At 46.8% G+C, this 20,116-nt stretch overlaps 2 protein-coding genes across 4 annotated transcripts in view; one reads left to right on the top strand and one right to left on the bottom strand.

Annotated features, from left to right (window-relative positions):
• Positions 1-2,660: 2,660 nt before the first annotated feature.
• Positions 2,661-8,988, bottom strand: LOC140389674 (uncharacterized). 2 transcript variants are annotated; one of them, XM_072474021.1, is made up of 2 exons: positions 8,675-8,988; positions 2,661-3,767 (listed from the first exon to the last, which is right to left on the bottom strand). In XM_072474021.1, the coding sequence occupies exon 2, from the start codon at positions 3,759-3,761 to the stop codon at positions 2,745-2,747; it is 1,017 nt and encodes a 338-aa protein (XP_072330122.1). In that variant the 5' UTR covers positions 3,762-3,767; positions 8,675-8,988; the 3' UTR covers positions 2,661-2,744. The 2 variants fall into 2 exon arrangements, with proteins under 2 accessions (XP_072330122.1, XP_072330123.1); XM_072474022.1 differs by lacking the exon at positions 8,675-8,988 and adding an exon at positions 5,461-5,480.
• A 2,534-nt stretch (positions 8,989-11,522) lies between these two features.
• LOC140389288 (very long-chain specific acyl-CoA dehydrogenase, mitochondrial-like) overlaps positions 11,523-20,116 on the top strand; it is a 105,737-nt gene continuing 97,143 nt past the window's right edge. For both annotated transcript variants that reach the window (XM_072473467.1, XM_072473466.1), the window contains exon 1: positions 11,523-11,779. In XM_072473467.1, coding sequence (XP_072329568.1) covers positions 11,679-11,779 — 101 coding nt within the window. In that variant the 5' untranslated portion in view covers positions 11,523-11,678. The remainder of the gene's footprint in view (positions 11,780-20,116) is intronic.

Raw genomic sequence — 20,116 nt, 5'->3', positions numbered from 1 at the left:
TCGGGTGTCGCTATACGCGGATGACCTGTTGCTGTACGTGGCGGATCCAAATGAGGGGATGGTGGAGGTCATGCAGACTCTAAGGGAGTTTGGGGAGTTCTCGGGCTATAAGCTCAATGTAGGGATGAGTGAGCTCTTTGTATTACAGGCGGGGGACCAAGAAAGAGGGATAGGAGACCTACCGCTGAGGAGGGCGGAGGGGAGCTTTCGGTATCTGGGGAGCCAGATAGCCAGGAGTTGGGGGACCCTACATAAACTGAATCTGACGAGGTTGGTGGAGCAAATGGAGGAGGATTTCAAAAGATGGGACATGCTACCGCTCTCGCTGGTGGGTAGAGTGCAGTCGGTCAAAATGGTGGTCCTTCCGAGGTTTCTGTTTGTGTTTCAGTGCCTTCCCATCGTGATCACTAAGGCCTTTTTTAAGAGAGTAGGCAGGAGTATTATGGGGTTTGTGTGGGCGAATAAGACCCCGAGAGTAAGGAGAGGGTTCCTGGAACGCAGTAGGGACTACTGGGCAGCAAATGTGGTGATGATCCGCAAGTGGGTTATGGAGGGTGAGGGGGCGGCATGGAAGAGGATGGAGATGGCGTCCTGTAAAGGAACGAGCCTGGGGGCGTTGGTGATGGCACCGCTGCCACTCTCGCCGACAAAGTATACCACGAGCCCGGTGGTGGCGGCAACGCTAAGGATCTGGGGCCAGTGGAGACGGCACCGGGGTGCAATGGGAGCATCAGTGTGGTCCCCGATCAGGGGTAACCACCCGTTTGTCCCGGGGAAGATGGACGGGGGGTTCCAGAGCTGGCATTGGGCAGGGATTGGAAGAATGGGGGACCTGTTCATTGACGGGACGTTTGCGAGCCTAGGGGCACTGGAGGAGAGGTTCGAGTTACCCACGGGAAATGCCTTTAGATATATGCAGGTGAGGGCTTTTGTGAGGCGACAGGTGAGGGAATTCCCGTTGCTCCAAGCACAAGAAGTTCAAGATAGGGTGCTCTCGGGTGTATGGGTCGGGGAGGGCAAGGTGTCGGAAATACACCAGGAGTTGAAAGAGGGGGAAGCGCTGGTAGAATAGTTGAAGGGTAAATGGGAGGAGGAGCTGGGGGAGGAGATCGAGGAACGTCTGTGGGCTGATGCCCTAGGTAGGGTTAATTCCTCCTCCTCATGTGCCAGGTTTAGCCTGATACAATTTAAGGTGGTTCATAGAGCGCACATGACGGGGACGAGGCTGAGTAGGTTCTTTGGGGTAGAGGACAGATGTGGGAGGTGCTCAGGAAGTCCGGCAAACCATGTCCATATGTTTTGGTCATGCCCGGCACTGGAGGGGTTCTGGAGGGGAGTGGCGGGAACAGTATCTAAGGTGGTGAAAATCCGGGTCAAGCCAAGCTGGGGGCTAGCAATATTTGGAGTAGTGGATGAACTGGGAGTGCTAGAGGCGAAAGAGGCCGGCATTCTGGCCTTTGCGTCCCTAGTAGCCCGGTGAAGGATCTTGCTAATGTGGAAGGAGGCGAAGCCCCCCAGCCTGGAGGCCTGGATAAATGATATGGCTGGGTTCATAAAGTTGGAGAGGATTAAGTTCGCCTTGAGAGGGTCTGCGCAGGGTTCTACAGGCGGTGGCAACTGTTCCTAGGCTATCTCGCGGAGCGTTAGAGGAAGGTCGGTCAGCAGCAGCAGCAACCTTTGGGGGGGGGGGGGGAAGGGGGGGGGGAGGGGGAGCTGCCTGGGAGGGTGGATGAGCAAGAGATAACATGAAGAGTTGGGGAAACTGGCAGGTACGGGAGAGGGCCAGTGTACAAAGCTGTGTAAATATATCATTTTGCCATGTATATATCTTGCTCTGCGCGATTTCTCGTTTTTTTTGTTACGAGGTGGGGGGGGGGGGGGGGTGTTATTGTTTGTAAGGGAGAAAAATTGTGTTAAAAAACTTTAATAAATATATATTTTTTAAAAATGTTTCCCTCTACATCATACTGTGAGTGGTACTGTTCTTCAGCCCCCCATTAACCCTTGCTATGCTAAATGCCCTCTTACTGTAATTATCTTTGCATCCCATAAGCCATGCTGGCGAATAGAGCAGGTAGATGTGCCAATGCTGCTTTGTCACTGGCCCGCTGGTAGGTGGCAGGGGTAGTCAGAAGACTAATTTCTCCCTCCCCATGCAAAGTCTGTGCACAGTACCTTACCTGAATAGTACATTTCCAGATTGAGAGCTCACCATATGTGTAATGCATTCATGTGGGCGGCATGGTGGCACAGTGGTTAGCATTGCTGCCTCACAGCGCCAGGGGCCCAGGTTCAATTCCGGCCTTGGGTGACTGTGTGGAGTTTGCACATTCTCTCCCGTGTCTGCGTGGGTTTCCTCCGGGTGCTCCGGTTTCCTCCCACAGTCCAAAGGTGTGCGGGTTCGGTGGATTGGCCATGCTAAATTGCCCCTTCCAGGGATGTGCAGGTTACGTTACGGGGATTGGGTGGGTGGGCAGAGGAGTGGACCTAGGTAGAGCGCTCTTTCCAAGGATCGGTACAATCTTGATGGGCCGAATGGCCTCCTACTCCTACTACACTGTCGGAATTTTGTAATCCAGCACAATTTGGTCCAACATTTGTCAGCTGTTACCAGTTCACTCATAAAAAGATGATTCAAATATTTGATGCCGGAGACAAAGTTGTTCATTATTCCTCATATTTATTTTCTTGAACTGATATATATACAGTACAATCTGATACAAAGTGATTTAGAAGCAATTGCTTTAGCACTTAAACTCCAATTCAGACATTGTTCCGATCTGTTTCCCACTGGCTGTTTCAGGGGTTGCACATATTGTTGTGCTGCGTGAGTACAATTTGTCAGAGTTAGTTGCTATCCAGTACCACAGATGCTTCAGGCCACAGCTGCAATCCCACGGATTCAGTGAGAGATCTAACCCCTGTTGCCATTTAGCCCCGATGTGCTGAAGATTGTCAAACACGCCTGCAGGAAGCGTCTCTAAGCTGTTCTCTGAAAGATCCATTGTATCTAGCTTCAGTAATTTATTAAACAGCCCCACTGGAATCGCTCTAATTTTATTACCATTAAGAAACAAAAATTCTAAATTGAGCACCTGATCGAAGGTACCAGGGGGAATGTTGTACAACTGATTATTTGCCAGATTTAACCTCTCCAGCTTAGACAATTTGTGAAATAAAATAACTGGTAAATTTTCAATTTTATTACTGGAAAGATCAAGCGTTACTAACTCAGTCAGATTTTGGAATGAATTGAGAGGCAAGGATTTCAACATGTTGTTTGATAAATCCAATGACTGAAGACTGCGAAGATGTTGAAACCAGAAAGGATCTACAGCCTGCAATTTGTTTCCCTGTAAGGCCAATGTAGTTAGAATAAGACAGGTGTTAAATAAACCTGGTGGCAATGTATTCAGCAAATTGTTGGTCAAGTCCAGGGTTCTCAGCTGATGAAGTTCCTTTAGTGCGCCTGAAGAGATGTTCTTCAACTTGTTGCTTGAAAGATGAAGCTCTTGGAGTTCAAAAAGCCCAGCAAGATCATTTTCTTTTAGACTGGTAACATTGGTGAATTCCAGCGATATGCTTGTTGCAGTGGACGGAATATTTTGTGGTACTTCATGAAGAGATTCAATAGAGACACAAATCACAGATGTGACATTTCTAGAGAAGTAGCAAGTGCAGTGATCAGGGCAAATGTTCATGGAAGATGAAAAGCATATATAGCTCAGGACCAGTACTGCAGTAATCTTCAAGGCCTCCATTATGATCTAAAATTTGCGAGAAACATGAGAAGAATGGTCTTACTTGTGGCTATCTTACAACAACAATAATAACGTACATTTGAAAATCGCTTATTGTCACAAGTAGGCTTCAAATGAAGTTACTGTGAAAAGCCCCTAGTCGCCACATTCCGGCGCCTGTTCAGGGAGGCTGGTACGGCAATTGAACCCGCGCTGCTGGCCTACCTTGGTCTGCTTTAAAAGCCAGCTATTTAGCTCACTGTGCTAAATCAGCCCCTTGTATTTGTATTGCACCTTGCACATAATAAAACTTCCCTCGGAGCATTATGAAATAAAATACAACACCGAGCCACGCAGGGGATATCAGATTAGATCAACTAAAGCTTCATCAAAAAAGATCTTAAGGCATGTGTTGACAGAGAAAATTGAGGTGGAGAAGTAGAGGTTGGTGTACTGAGGTATTTCCAGAGCTTAGGGCCGAGTCAACTGAAGTGCACCAAGAATGGATTGATTACAATCGGGGATGCTCAAGAGACCAGAATTAGATGAACACTGATTCCCAGAGTACTGTGGATGCAGGATATATGAATTAAAAACAGAAAATGCTGGGAAAACTCAGTAGATCCAGCGGTAGAGTACTGCGCGGCTGGAAGAGATTTCAGGGATTTTTTTTGGTTTATTCATTCATGGGACATGGGCATCGCCGGCTGGGCCAGCATTTATTACCCATCCCTAATTGCCCTTGAGGGGGCAGTTCAGAGTCAACCACATTGCTGTGGGTCTGGAGTCAAATGTAAGGCAGGCCAGGTAAGGACGGCAGAATTTCTTCCCTAAAGGACATTAGTGAACCAAATGGGGTTTAGGACAATCGACAACGGTTTCATGGTCATCATTAGACTTTCAATTCCAGATTTATTTTTTATTGAATTCAAATGTCACCATCTGCAGTGGCAGGATTTGAACATGGATCCCCAGAGCATTACTCTGGTTTTCTGGTTTACTAGTCCAGTGACAATACCACTACGCCACCACCTTCCCGGGCGGGGTAAGGCAATTTAAGAATTTGAAAACGAGGTGAAATTTAAAATTTGCTTGTCTAGGAGCTAATGTAGGTCAGAGATCACACGGCAGATAGAGGGATGGGACTTGCTATTGGTTAAGACATGGGCGATCGTGATTTGGATAGCCTCATGCTTAGGGAGGGTAAAATGTGGGTGATCAGCTAGGAGTACATTGGAATAAAAAGTTCTGTAAGTACCAGAAGCATGGATAAGCAGCAGATAAGCTAAAGCAAGGGTGATGTTGGGCCATGTTATGGAATTAGAAATACGGACCCAGGATTCTCCGGTTCCACCAGCTAAAACATCCAAACATTGTAGTTGGAAATGAGGAACTGAAAGCATTTAGCTGCTTTGAAGTTGCCTGCAGCTGTCAATCAGAACAAGGATGCTTTTAAATTCCCTTAGAACAATATGGTACTTCAAATTAAGATTTTTAAATGTTTTGAGCTTTCTAGGAAAGTTCGGAGACTGAAAAATTGCAGTGTTAAAAGCATGGGACTGATTGAGCAGCTATGGAGAAAGGGAACGTACTCGAGGATACCTGGCTTGTATCAACAAAGAACTGTTTGATATGCTCTGCAACTGTCAAGCAAAGTAGTTCAAAGTGGCCAGGCTGCTTATACAGGCTACAGAAGGGAATCCCCACTAGTGAAGCTTACTTTTCCTATCAGTCAGAGGACTTCAAAGGGGTCTTCTCACACCTGCAGCTTCTGGAAGAGAGAGAAAGAGGAATGTCTGCTGCATAATGGAGTGGTGCTGTAATTTGGAAGTGTGTCAAGGGGCATGGAGATTAAAGTGAATGGCCACTTCAAAGTTTTCACAGTAGACAGACACGAATGAAGATTATGATCAGTGAGCTACCTGGAATCACCCGCCAAGAGCAACCTTCAGATTTCCTTGGGCTAGAAGGGGCAGTCCAGCTATGAGATTCCCATCCCAGGGGAGAGTCCTGAGGTCAACCCCTTGCCTCCAGCCTGAGCCCAACCAACACCCAGGATCCTTGGGGGACCCTCCCACTGCAGCCTGGCAGTGACAGGGGGGCACACGATAACTGGACTTACCTTCTTTCCCCCTCACCCTCGGGGTCCAAACTGCCAGGCCAGGGGGGCAGTGCAACATTGGCACTACCAAGGGGTGGGGTCTGAAGGGAGGCTGAGGGGGTGGCCTGAGTGGGGGGGGGGGGGGGTTTGTGTCGCCATCATGCCTGTCTGATGTTGGGGGTGGGGGGGGGGGGTGGTCCATTATTTTAGTGGTGGAGGAAGCCTTTATGCTGAGGAGTTGGAGTGCTCCCCTTGTCAGCAGGGGGGCATCACCATTTCCATTGTGGGGGAGGGGGGCCTGTCTGTGACCACTGCGATCGGGGTGTCATCTTTAAATGATGGAAATCGGCGAAGGCGGGTTGGCCGGTGTGCTTCCCAATGTTTTAAATATTGGGTGAATCTAACCTGGGAGGCATGGCCATCGCCAGCAAGAAACACTCCAGTTTTCCCATTGGCAGGAGAACTGCGAACTGGAGAATCATGGCCTCCGAGTGAAGGCTCAGGTATAAGGTCAAAAGCTTGTCTTCCGGTCAAATATGACACCAAGATCGTGAACAGATTGGTTTTGTCTGAGATTGTTGCGAGGAAGAAAGATGGTGTCAGTAGTTTAGAAACAGAGTTAGGAACAGGACTGAAAACAATGACTTCAGCCTTTCCGAGATTTAATTGAATGAAATCTCAGCTCAACATCTTCAGGAGGATAACATCAGTAAACATGGTCAGAAAGGATTTTAATGAATATTTCTATTCTTTTCAACACATTTCAATTGATTTACTTCACTAATGTCTTTGTTTAACCAAAATATACCAATGACATGATGAGTGGAACCGACTGGAAAATTTGCTGATTGTGATGCTAATCTTGTCTAGGGATTCGGATAGTATTTATCAGCATTGATCCTATTAAATGGCGGAGCAGGCTCAATGTGCTGAATGGGCCTACTCCTGTTCCTATTTATTATGGTCTTGTCTCTGATATAAACTTCCCTGTCACGTTGTGATGCCGTAGAACCCTCTCAATAAATTTCGTGAAGTCCCATTCTGGGGTTTTAGGGAGGCATGCATTCAGGAGCATACTCAAGCACGAAGGCCAGAATTCCTGAGTCAAGGTAGTTTGAGTAGAAAATCATGATTATTGTGAAATGGGCAAGCTGACCTTTGTGCCCAGTTTTCTGATCTCCGTTCTTGTTGAGTGTGGAACCTCAAAACATTTACAAATCACAGCCTATAACTTAACCGGTAGCATTTTACACACCAACCATCTGAAACAGATTTTAATTCATTCCCAAAGAGTATCAATTTATAATCTTCTGTCAAACCCATCTGAATCCCTTGACTAGGTCATAACCTACAGCGTTTTTTAGCAGGTCTCCATTGTTCTTTACTGAACCTTTCTATAGGATCCAATTATGTTGCTCTAATGATGCTGGATAATAAATGGAAAAATTATCTTTGACCGCAGTAAAAAGGCAGGCTGAGGAAAGCTTTGAGTGAAGGAGAGAGTGAAAGTCCACAAAGAATTGAAAGTGCATGGGAAAAGGAGAGAACACTAAGAGCAGCCTGGTAGCAGAAAAGAGAGACATACAGCCACAACCAGACCCTGGGAGTCAATCTCAACAGTCCAATAACTGGGCCCAATCACTGCTTCATTAAACTGCAGGAACAATCTGTATTGCATGCGACTAGTTTCTGAACTATGAGTATCTTTGTACAATATTGGAAGAGGGGACATCCCTGTTATTTTTGCAGATTGATTCCTACCTGTGTGCGGAGTGCCGGTTGATATAATTACATAGCTCATAAATTGTTCGATGTATCTATTTGCCATTACAGAATAGCAGTCATTACTACTCTTTACAGTTTTCAAGTTTAGAAACTGGTGCATTTATAATGCCTAAAGAATCTTTCTCTACACTGCACCACCCTGTAAAATATTGTTTAATAAATATATTACCCCGTGGCTGGGATTTCCTCAGGAGCAGAGTTCGGTTTGACATATGGTAGAATGCGATAGGGTGGACGAGTGGTCTAAGGCCCTGGATATAGGGTCCAGACTCTGTGGAGTTCGTTCGAGTCCCAGAGCTGTGAAATGTTCAACTGTTTGAGGGATGGCACAGTGGCACAGTGGTCAGCACGGCTGCTGCACAGCGCCAGGGACCCGGGTTCAATTCTGGCATTAGGGGTGACTGTGTGGAATCTGCACATGTCTCCCCGTGTCTGGGTTTCCTCCGGGTGCCTCCCGCAGTCCAAAGGTGTGCAGTTTAGGTGGATTGGCTGTGCTAAAATTGCCCCTTAGTGTCCAGGGATGTGCAGGTTAGGTGGGATTACGGAGACAGGGCAGGGTGGTGGGCCTCAGTAGGGTGCTCTTTAGAAGGTCGGTGCAGACCCAATGGGCTGAATGGCCTCCTTCTGCTTTGTACGAATTGTATAGATCCTAGCACTTACTGGCTTCTTTTTTAACAATTGCATCTGGCAGGATGTGAACAACTGTCATCCTTTTTTCTTGTACAACACATTTAACAGTTAAAATTTCATCAGGTATCATTCACTGTTCCTGGTTAAAATAGAACACGCAGCCATTAATCTGAGTCTTTATTATATCCTTCAGTGAATGGGTAGAAAAATAACTGGGACACAGGGCAGAATGTTTTTCTGCTGACAGTGTTGTGCAGCATGCACATGACACAAAATACCCCATAGCATTCATATAAGCAGATCGCAGCGTAAACCCCCTCCGTATAAATCCCGGCAGATTGAAAAGAAGACAGCAAATAATAAGAGAAAGAAAGGCTGGAGAAAGCACAGACGTTCAATGCTGTTAGCATATTCCTACCTCACTGTTGAAACTCTGCAGTAAGTTTGTTCTGTCGGCTTTGACAGAGGCAATTAATTTGGATGAGTGTTTTATACGGTCCCGCAGCTGCTCTTTGCCAAAACAAGCAACTGTCTGTCTGTTCCTGTCAAAGGAAGTGAGACTGGAATCCTGGAACTGGCGAAATTTGAAGAAAGGTTACATAATCACTGGAACTGGGAACATTGCTCAGGTCTGTGCCATTTTGGTCAATGGCATTTCCATGCAACATTAGTTAGCTGAGCAATAATTCAATTGTACAGAACATGCAGAACCCTTTTATGAACTGTTGTGTGCAATTTATTCATTTTAATCCCGCTGTTCTGATCAAAAGATATTGCATCAATAAAATTTAAATTTAGAAAACCTATAGCAATATCTAAAAGTTAGCAAACTGTAACATGTAATCCGACCTGTTGAAACAGTATAAAGTTCACTGAGCAGTACGCTGGTTAATCAATATTCATCTATCTTGCTTAGCGGAGACAAGCGATAGAGTCATAGTCATAAAGTTTTTCAGCATAGACAGAGGCCCATCGTATCTGTGCCGGCCATCAAGCATCTATCTATTCTAATCCTATTTTCCAGCATTTGGTCCGTAGTCGTGTATGCTATGACAAACATTGAGGGAGAACTGTGGAGATTAAGGGAACAACATTTTCTGAAATATTCCAAAGAAAAATCAGAGAATATTGATACAGAATCAGATGACACCATATTGGTTATTGTGGAATGTGAACATTATTCCACTTTCCGCATGTGATGCAGTCATTTATTGTGTTGTTTACATACACAACCTTTATAGCTTCTAGCTTCGATGCTGCTTAATTATCGTAGAATCTTGCATTAGTTAGAAGCTTAATGATTCGAATTAGCTTTACTTTCTAATTACATCATAGCGTTTAGTTCCATAGCTGAATTACATATTTTATGGATGCGTAGAGCTGAAATTTATTTGGAGTGAAACTGTACCCAATGAATCTTAAAGATTTCACTTCAGGCAGTTTATAGGGCATACTTTTCACAACCCCAAATACTGAGAAGCAGAATAGAATTTGCACAAATAACCCGCTCCCCAGCAAAACATCAAAGATATCCCTTTCTCAGTGGACTACATGCCAGGAACTGTGCAGTGGTGAAGCGGCAATTTTCTTCCATCCTTGTTCAGCTTTGAATACAATTTGTATCCGTCAATGCCTGTAGCTGCGGGAGCCTCAATGATCAACCTCCTCACGTCACTACCTGCAGCCTCCCCAAATCACTCCAACCCCCCCTCCTCGCCACAAAGGTGGGAGTCCTTTGGACATGGGCACCGGCATAATCTGGTTTCTCATTACAGACAACTCAGTGTAGCCAACATCACAAATAAAGGCTTATCTGATCCTACAGCCTTAACGCTTTGACACAGCCTTTCAAGAACCAAGATCACAGATCAACCCCATTAGTCAGTGAGAAATGATTGAGACAGAAGTAGATCCTTTGTAAAGGATACCACCATCCTGATGTAATGGCTGCAATGATGAAGCTCAATTAAAACTTTCTAATGAACATCCAGAACAGGAAGGAATCCAGGATCTCTGAATTGTGCACTTTTGATGCCAGGGCAGAGCATAAAATAAATGAAATGGAAATATGCATTGTTGAAATAATGGCACCCCAAGAGCAGATAATCTGCCTGTAAAGAGAAACCACGACAGCTGGGGATAACGGGTTCCCCGACTGGAAGGGAACATTCCTGCCTGGTGATTGTCGCGCGGTGTCCGTTCATTCATTGTCGCAGCGTCTGCATGGTCTCGCCAATGTACCATGCTTCAGGACATCCTTTCCTGCAGCATATGAGATCTACCAGTCGGGGAACACTTCAGCAGTCAAGGGCATTCAGCCTCTGATCTCCGGGTAAGCATTCTCCAAGGCGGCCTTCAGGACGCGCGACAACGCAGAATCGCCGAGCAGAAACTTATAGCCAAGTTCCGCACACATGAGTGCGGCCTCAACTGGGACCTGGGATTCATGTCGCATTACATTCACCCCCCACCATCTGGCCTAGGCTTGCGAAATCCTACCAACTGTCCTGGCTTGGGACAATTCACACCTCTTTAACCTGGGGTTACCCCAATCTCTGGATATGTAAACACTTAATTAACAGCAAGTGCTCGCATTCTAAGCATTGTCTTGCATCTTTGAATTTGTCTATATATATGTTTCTGGAACATACCTCTTCATTCACCTGAGGAAGGAGCAGTGCTCCGAAAGCTAGTGTTTGAAACAAACCTGTTGGACTTTAACCTGGTGTTGTAAGACTTCTTACTGTGAATGGACAATAACAGAGAATAATATGTTCATGCAAATTAATGGCGCCATATCACAATCATCAAGAGAGAGAAGGCCAAGTAATAAATAATTATTTTGCTTAAATAAAATGTTTGATAATTAAACAATTCAAAAATAAAATTGAAGTCTGTAAGCATTTATGGCCCACTCGGCTCAAATACATTGGGCACCCCTTTACATCTGACAGCTGCAATCCAATTTATATGAAGAGCAAGAATTTGAACAATGGCAAATTCTTATGAGAGCAGATCTGCCTCTGGCAGAGTTGCCAGCCCACAGAGGTTGCAAAGGGGGGGGTGGGGGGGGGGGGGTCAGTGTGATCCAGAACCATTTTAACACCAGCATATCGGGAGGGAAGCAAAATCTTCAAATGTTCCTTTGGGCAAAAATGAATCACGTTTGTACAATATTGTCATTGGTGGCGTCACAGAACCGTTGCCCTGGAGATGAGGGTCCCCCTCTCCCCATTTAGTAGAGGATGTGTCGTGCAACAAGCAAGTTGCCTCGTCTCTCTGGGCGGAGGGGAGGACAAAAGCTACTTTAGAGCCGGAATTGCAGAGGGTTTGTACTGAGGATGGCGGCAGCGGCTGTCCGTGTTGGCCAGTGAGCGCTGAACACTTTGCCTCCTGCGGGGAGGGTTCAGGGAGCCCGGGCGATGCTCCTCCGTCTGCTGCTTCAGAGCAGCGCTCGCTGTGACCTTCTCAGCATCTCCCGAGCAAGCGCCAAGTGGCGGCGTCCGAACCCCATTGCCAATAGGTGCGTACCAGCATACACAGACGTCCCATCCATTGATATCAATGCGACTGATTGATGAACATTAAATTGTGGGCAATTTAGAATTGGGGTCAGAATCCCATCATCTGCTGGCTTGTACCTCTGCGTCAAGGGAAAAGTCATAGAATAGTTACAGCACAGGAGGAAGCCATTCGGACCGTTCTGTCTGTGCTGGCCCTCCCAAGGAGGAGTGCCACTCTCCTGCCTTTTCCCAGTAGCCATGCATTCCCCCCCCCCCCCCCCCCCCCGAATCACATCATCATGTAATTCCCTTTCAGCCTCAATTGACTGAGCCTTCACCACACCCTCAGGCAATGCACCCCAGATCCTAACCATTCGCTGAGTGAACTTGTTTCTCCACAACTTATCATTGCTTATTTTGCCAATTCCTTTAAATCTGTCCACCCAATTTGTTGATCCTTCCACCAATGGGAACAGTTTCTCCCAATCTACTTTGCCCACACCCCACATGATTCAAAATACCTTGATGAAATCTCTTAACCTTCGCCAAGGAGAACCGTCCCAACTTCTCCAATCTCCTTATGTAACCATAGTTTCTTGTACCTGGAATCATTCTCTTGACTATTTTCTGCACCCTCTTTTTAAAAATAAATTTAGATTGCCCAATTATTCTTTTCCAATTAAGGGACAATTTAGCGTGGCCAATCCACCTAACTGCATCAATCCACCTAAGTCTGCACCAACCCAACCCAGCCCCCCCCCCCCCCCCCTACCCTATTCTCATAACCCCACCTAACCTTTGAACACAAAGAGACAATTTTGGCCTGGCCAACGTCCTAACCTGCACATCTTTGGGTCGTGGGGGTGAGACCCACGCAGACACGGGGAGAATATGCAAACTCCACACAGCCAGTGACCTGGGGCTAGGATCGAACCCAGGTCCTCTGCGCCATAGGCAGCAGTGCTAACCACTGCATCGCCATGCTGCCCATAATGTCTGCATGGCTTGCAAAGAAGTGCAGTCCACTCTTACAATGCAAAAGCCCATCGAGTCTGCACCAACCCAACCCAGGCCTGGAGCCCCCCCGCCCTATTCCCATAACTTAGTCTTTGAAGACTAAGAGAGAATTTTGGCCTGGCCAACCTCCTAACCTGCACATCTTTGGACTGTGGGGGGAAACCGGAGCATCCGGAGGAAATCCACACAGACACGGGGATAAAGTGCAAACTCCACACAGACAGTCGCCCAAGGCTGGAATTGAACCCACGTCCCTGGCGCTGTGAGGCAGCAGTGCTAACGACTGTGCTCGAGACCCGGGTTTAATAGACCAGGCTTACAGCAGTTTTTTCCAATTATGCGAGGAATCCAAACAAGGTCATAAATATAAGAGGCTCATTAGTAAATTGAGAAGGAATACAGGAGAGATTTATTTCCTCAGAGTGTAGTTGGAATGTGGAACTTGCAAACACATAGAGCTCGATTGTACACTCCCCGCAGGTGTTTTGAAAAGGGGGGGGGGGGGGGTAAAATCCAGTAAATGACCTTCCTGCCACCTACCTGTCTGCCCCTGACTTATGTGAAATTTAATAGGAGACGGCGGTGGCACTGTGCAGCCTGTCAGCCCTTGGGCCTATTTGAGGCCCTTTAGTGGCCAATTAATGGTCACTTAAGAGCTCCATTCCATCGCTACTGATATTTTACCCACAGCAGGTATGTTGATTGTTCAGTATGTCCCGAAAAGATGTTCTGAGTCATGCAATGGTTGGACATTAACTTTTATTGATAACACATAACTATACATATATGCAGACTACAGCTCAAGCTTTGAGCTAATTCCATGCTTGCACCTACACACGTCTCTGTGAAGTTGACAATTGACTCTAGTCTCAGGTCCTGTGTCCCTTTACATCACATTATGGGCAATACTGTTTTCCAGTCCCACACTAACCTTTCTTATGCCAGATGCTCTGATATTAATTCTCCCCAAGTCTTTACCCAATGTATTTACATTTAAATTATGTAATGCGACCCCATCTTCCTCGCTCAAATTCAGACAGTCGGGAGGCTTGACAATTCTCCCAGTTCATGTTCTGGTCAGGTTTGGAGGTGAGGCAGGCTCTGGTTTTAAAAATTAATTTGTGGGATGTGATGTTGCTGGCTATGCCAGCATTTATTGCACATCCCTAATTGCCCATGAGAAGGTTGTCGGAGCTTCCTTCTTGAACCAATGCAGTCCATGTGGTGCAGGAACACACATAGCGCTGTTAGGTCGGGAATTCCAGGATTTTGGCCCAGCGACAGTGAAGAAATGGTGATATAGCTCCAAGTGAGGATGCTGTGACTTGGATAGGAACCTTCAGGTGGTGGCATTCCCATGTATCTGCGTTCTTGTCCTTCCAGATGGTAGTGATCATGGGTTTGGAAGAAGCTGTCTAAGGAGCCTTGGTGAGTTCCTGCATTACATCTTATAGATGATACATACTGCTGCCACTGTGCGTCCCTGGTGGAGGGAGTGAATGTTAGTGAGTGGGGTGCCAACTAAGTGGGTTGCTTTGTCTTGCATGGGGTCAAAGTTCTTGCGTTTCATTGTGGCAGCATTCATCCAGGCAAGTGGAGACTATTCCATCACACTCCTGACTTGTGCTTTTGTGGATCGTGGAAAGGCTTTGAGGAGTCAGGAGGTGAGTCACTCGCCATAGAATTCCGAGCCTCCTGACCAATGACAGCTGGGCATTGCTGGCCCAGTTCAATCTCGGGTCAGTGGTAACTCCCATTGTTGATGAACATAGAACATACAGTGCAGATGGAGGCCATTTGGCCCAGCGAGTCTGCACCAACCCACTTAAGCCCTCACTTCCACTCTGTCCCCGTAACCCAATAACCCCTCCCAACCATTTTGGTCCCTAAGGGCAATTTATCTTGGCCAATCCATCTAACCTGCACTTCTTTGGACTGTGGGAGGAAACCGGAGTACACGGAGGAAACCCACGCAGACACGGGGAGAACGTGCAGACTTCGCACAGACAGTGACCCAGGAGGGAATCGAACCTGGGACCCTGGTGCTGTGAAGCCACAGTGCTAGCCACTTGTGCTGCCGTGCTGCCCTTGATAGTGGCAATGGTAATGCCATTGAATCTCATGAGCGATGGTTAGATTCTCTCTTGCTGGAGATGGTCCTTGCCTGGCAACTGTATGCTGTGAATGTTACTTGTCACTTGCCAGCCCAAGCCTGATTATTGTCCAGGTCATGCTGTATGTGTACATGGACTGCACCAGTATCTGATGAGTCGCGAATGGTGCTGAACATTGTGCAATCATAAGCAAACTGCCCACTCCTGACGTTATGGTGGGGGTCATTGATGAAGCAGCTGAAAATGATTGGGCCTAGGTCACCACCATGTGGAACTCCTGCAGTGAGGTCCTGGACCTGAGCATCTTGACCTCCAACAACCACAATCATCTTCCTTTGTGTTAGGTATGATTCCATCAAGCAGAGTTTTCCCCCGATTCCCATTCACTCCAATTTTGCAAGGGTTCTTTAATACCACATTCGGTCAAATTCAGCCTTGATATTAAAGGCAGTCACACTCACCTCTTTTGCCCTGTTTGAACCAAAATTCTAATGTGGTCAGAAGCTGAGTGGCTCTGATGGAATCCAAACTGACATCAGTGAGCAGATTATTGCTGAGCAAGTGCTGCTTGATAGCACTATTGATGACCCGTTCCATCAGTTTACTGAAGACCTAGTGTAGATTGATGGGGCGGTAATTAGCTGGTTCGGAGTTTTCCTGCTTTTTGTGCGCAAGACATACTTGGGCAAGTTTCCACATTGCTGGGTATATGCCAGTACTGGAATAACTTGGCTAGTGGTACGGAAAGTTCTGGAACACAAGTCTTCAGTCATATTGTCATAATATTGTCAGGGCCCACAGTCCTTGCAGTATCCAGTGTCTTCAGCCGTTTTTTGGCATTACATTGGAGTGAATCGAATTGGCCAACGACATCTATGATGCTGGGGACCATCGGAGGAGGCTGAGCTGGATCATCCACTCGACACATCTGGCTGAAGATTGTTGCAAATGTTTCAGCCTTATCTTTTGCACTGATGTGCCGGGATCCCCTATTATTGAGGATGGGAATATTCATGGAGCCTGCTCATCCAGTGAGTTATTGAATTGCCCACCACTATTCATTAAAAAAAAAATTTAGAGTACCCAATTCATTTTTTCCAATTAAGGGGCAATTTAGCGTGGCCAATCCACCTACCTTGCACATCTTTGGGTTGTGGGGCAAAACCCACGCAAACACAGGGAGAATGTGCAAGCTCCACACGGACAGTGGCCCAGAGCCGAGATCGAACCTGGGACCTTGGCACCGTGAGGCAACAGGGCTAACCCACTGCGCCACTGTGCTACCCCCCACCACTATTCATGACTGAATGTGGCAGGACTGCAAAGCTTAGATCTGATCCGGTGGTTGTGGGATCGCTTAATTCTGATTATCACTTGTTGCTTAAGTTGTTTGGCATGCAGGTCGTACTGTCTTGTAGCTTCACCAGTTTGACACCTCATTTTTAGGTATGCCTGGTGATGGACAATGAAGTCCTCACCCAGAGTGCATTCTGTGCCCTTGCCACTCTCAGTGCCTCCTCCAAGTTGTATTGTTGCGCGACAATCACCAGGCAGGAATGTTCCCTTCCAGTCGGGGAACACTTCAGCAGTCAAGGGCATTCGACCTCTGATCTCCGGGTAAGCGTTCTCCAAAGCGGCCTTCAGGACGCGCGACAATGCAGGATCGCCGAGCAGAAACTTATAGCCAAGTTCCGCACACATGAGTGCGGCCTCAACCGGGACCTGGGATTCATGTCGCATTACATTCATCCCCCACCATCTGGCCTGCGAAATCCTACCAACTGTCCTGGCTTGACACAATTGACACCTCTTTAACCTGGGGTTACCCCATCTCTGGATCTGTAAAGATTTAATCACCTGCTAATGCTCGTATTCCAAGCATTGTCTGGCATCTTTGAATCTGTCTATATATATGTTTCTGGAACATACCTTTTCATTCACCTGAGGAAGGAGCAGCGCTCCGAAAGCTAGTGACATCGAAACAAACCTGTTGGACTTTAACCTGGTGTTGTAAGACTTCTTACTGTGCTCACCCCAGTCCAACGTCGGCATCTCCACATCAAGTTGGTTTAACATGGAGGAGTACATCAGCCACGTTGCATGGTATGTGGTTACCAGCAGGAGGTTTCCTTGCTTCTGCTTGACCTGAAGCCATGAGATTTTATGGGGTCCGGAGTCATAGAATTTACAGTGCAGAAGGAGGCCATTCAGCCCATCGAGTCTGTATCGGCCTTGGAAAGAGCACCCTACTTAAGCCCCACAACTCCACCATATCCCGTTTATCCCGGTAACCCCACCGAAACTCTTTGGACACTAAGGGCAATTTAGCATGGCCAATCCACCTAACCTGCACATCTTTGGACTGTGGGAGGAAACCGGAGCACCCAGAGGAAACCCACGTGCACACGGGGAGAAAGTGCAGACTCCACACAGACAGTGACCCAAGCCGGGAATCGAACCTGGGACCCTGTAGCTGTGAAGCAACTGTGCTAACCACAGTGCTACCGTTCTGCCCTGTCAATGTTGTGGACTCCCAGGACAACTCCCTCTTGACTGTATACCACTGTGCAATGTGGTTGACTCCATCTCTGCTAGGCCTGATCCTGCTCGTGGGCCAGGACATATCCAAGGATGGTGATGGTCATATCTGTGACATTGTTTGTAAGGTATGATTCCGTGTGTATTGCTACGTCAGGCTGTTGCTTCACTAGTCTGTGAGACAGCTCTCTCAATTTTGGCACTAGCCCCCAGATGTTAGTAAAGACGACTTTGCGGGGTCAACAGGGCTGGGATTATCTATGTTGTTTCCGGTTCCTTGGTTGATGTTGGGTGGTCCTTCTGGTTTCATTCCTTTTAGACATTTTAGTGTTTTGATGCCAATGAGTGGCTTGCTCGGCCATTTCAGAGGGCATTTAAGAGTCTACCACATTGCTGTGGATCTGGGTCACATGTAGACCAGGCTAATCGACAATGGTTTCATGGTCAGCATTAGAATTTTACTTCCAGGTTATTATTGAATTCAAATTTCACCATCTGCCATGGTGGGATTGGAACCTGGGACCACAGAGCAGTGCAATAGGTCAGCTGTTGATCTGGGTAACATTTGTTGATTGGAAGTTTGAGTTGTCATCTGTGTTTCTGCACTTGGTTTCTTCTGATACACCTTATCTGCTCCTTGGAGTCACCTCCCCATCCGTTCTGCTTGGGGACCGCTGTGCTTTCTGGAGTGAGTGTTCACTCTGTTCATTTGTGTTCTAAACTGGTTTTCTTTTTTCTCCGTGGTTCACCATGACCTTTGTGGGAGTTGAGGATGTCTCACCCTGTCGTTTGGATGTTCCTCATCATCGGGGTCACCTTGCAGTTTGCCTTTATCATGACACTGTGTTCTTCCGTGTGTCTCTGTGCCTCACTGAGGTGTGCTCTGATTAGTTGATGGTCCTTGTTCCAACGTAGCAGCACGGGCAGCATGGTAACATAGTGGTTAGCACAATTGCTTCATAGCTCCAGGGTCCCAGGTTCGATTCCTGATTTGGGTCACTGCCTGTGTGGAGTCTGCACGTTCGCCCCCTGTCTGCGTGGGTTTCCTCCGGGTGCTCTGGTTCCCTCCCACGGTCCAAAGACGTGCAGGTTAGGTCAATTCACCATGCTAAATTGCCCATAGTGTCCAAAATGTTTAGGTGGGGTTATGGGGATATGGTGGAGGTATACAGATAGGGTGGCATAGGTATGGGCATAGTTAGGGTGCTCTTTCTCAGGGCCGGTGCAGACTTGATGGGCCAAATTGCTTTCTCCTGCACTGTAAATTCTATGATAACTATGAACGTCAGCTTGAGGCTTTGCACATTGGCTGAAGGATGCTGTGTCTGTGCCATGGTGTTGACAAGTAATGCGATAGTAAAACTGTTAGAGCCTGGGGCTGGGCTCATTCTCCTGCTGCTGGTCACTTTCCTGTGTCTTTCGCTCAATGTACATTGGTAATTGTCAGAAGGTTTGGTTGGTCTGACCAAAGAGGAACCTCTGCCACCTGCAAAGAAATTGGACAACCGGCTCCATGACAAGTGAAGATGATTCAGAGGTGAGGTTGCTGTCAACAGTCTCTTTACTGCTGTGCCTCTTGTGAACTTACAGTTTAATGTAGTTGACGACAGAGGTTGTCTTGATGTCTTCTGCCATTTTAGAAAGATTAAAGTTGACGCAGACATTTCTGCTCAAGAGAGGAAAAGATTGGTTTTGGATGATGTACATGACTTTGATTATTTGCTTGTCTCCATACCTTAGTAATTCTATGATCATGCCTGTGACCGGAAGTCGGATTTCCCCAGGCCCGCAGAGTGGTGTGTCTTGTTGCCCTTGGCCAGAGGTCGCTCAGCCAAGGATCCTTATCCAAGAGGATCGTAACACTGGATCCTGGTCTTATTTGAAGCTGGTGAGGTGACCGATTACTGAGATGTAACCATTCCAAAAAAGCGAATCAGGAATGCTTGACCTTATCCAGGAAGCATGGTTGGGTCTCTTCCTAGTGTAGCAACTCAAATCACAGATTCTTTTGGAATCCACTGCCCGTCTGGGTGTCCTAGCTTTGCATAGCTTTCTGAAGTGTCCCAGATGGTTGTAGCTGAAACACTGCACTGAGATTGCTGGACATTACTCTCGCCTGTGAGGTCATTTGGCTCCACAGCATTGACATGGTAGCTCTCCCACTTGTGGTCGGTTTGGGTATTGCCTTCCTTGGCCTGGAGTCTCTCTGCCCTTTGTTTCTTTGCGAGCCAGATGGTCAGGTTTGCTCTATACCTTGGCTCACTTTCATCACGTAAAATGGATCAGTGCTGTTGGCAGATTTCAGACTTGTCTGACTATTTGGACGGCCTTTTCTGGAGTCAGATCTTTCTTCGCCTGTAGTATGTCTGAAAGGACACCATCAGCCACCCTGACAACAATTCTGTCCCCTTTCTAAAGGTCTCCTCAGTCACAGCCTTCGCAAGTCTACATAATTCATTGAGAAAAGAGTTAAACAGTTCTCCAGGCTGATTTGTTGAATTTCACTCACTCTAAAAGTTTCATGCATCTTAGATTAAGATAGATATCAAAGGATTTTTGAACTTCATCAATTTAATCCTAGTCTCACAGTAGTATGGTTAGCTAACAATCTACTGAATATCCACTTGTTCAGCTTCTGTCTTTTTATCTAATTCTGAAACTATCGTGCCTTTTAAAAATCTTTTCCAC

This window comes from Scyliorhinus torazame, chromosome 14 (genome assembly GCF_047496885.1).
Source record: "Scyliorhinus torazame isolate Kashiwa2021f chromosome 14, sScyTor2.1, whole genome shotgun sequence".
Lineage (NCBI taxonomy): Eukaryota > Metazoa > Chordata > Chondrichthyes > Carcharhiniformes > Scyliorhinidae > Scyliorhinus > Scyliorhinus torazame.
This window is presented reverse-complemented; position numbering and strand designations above follow the sequence as displayed.

Coding starts and splice junctions, on each gene's coding strand:
- LOC140389674 (XM_072474021.1), bottom strand. CDS start 3,761: ATGGAGGCCTTGAAGATTACTGCAGTACTGGTCCTGAGCTATATATGC.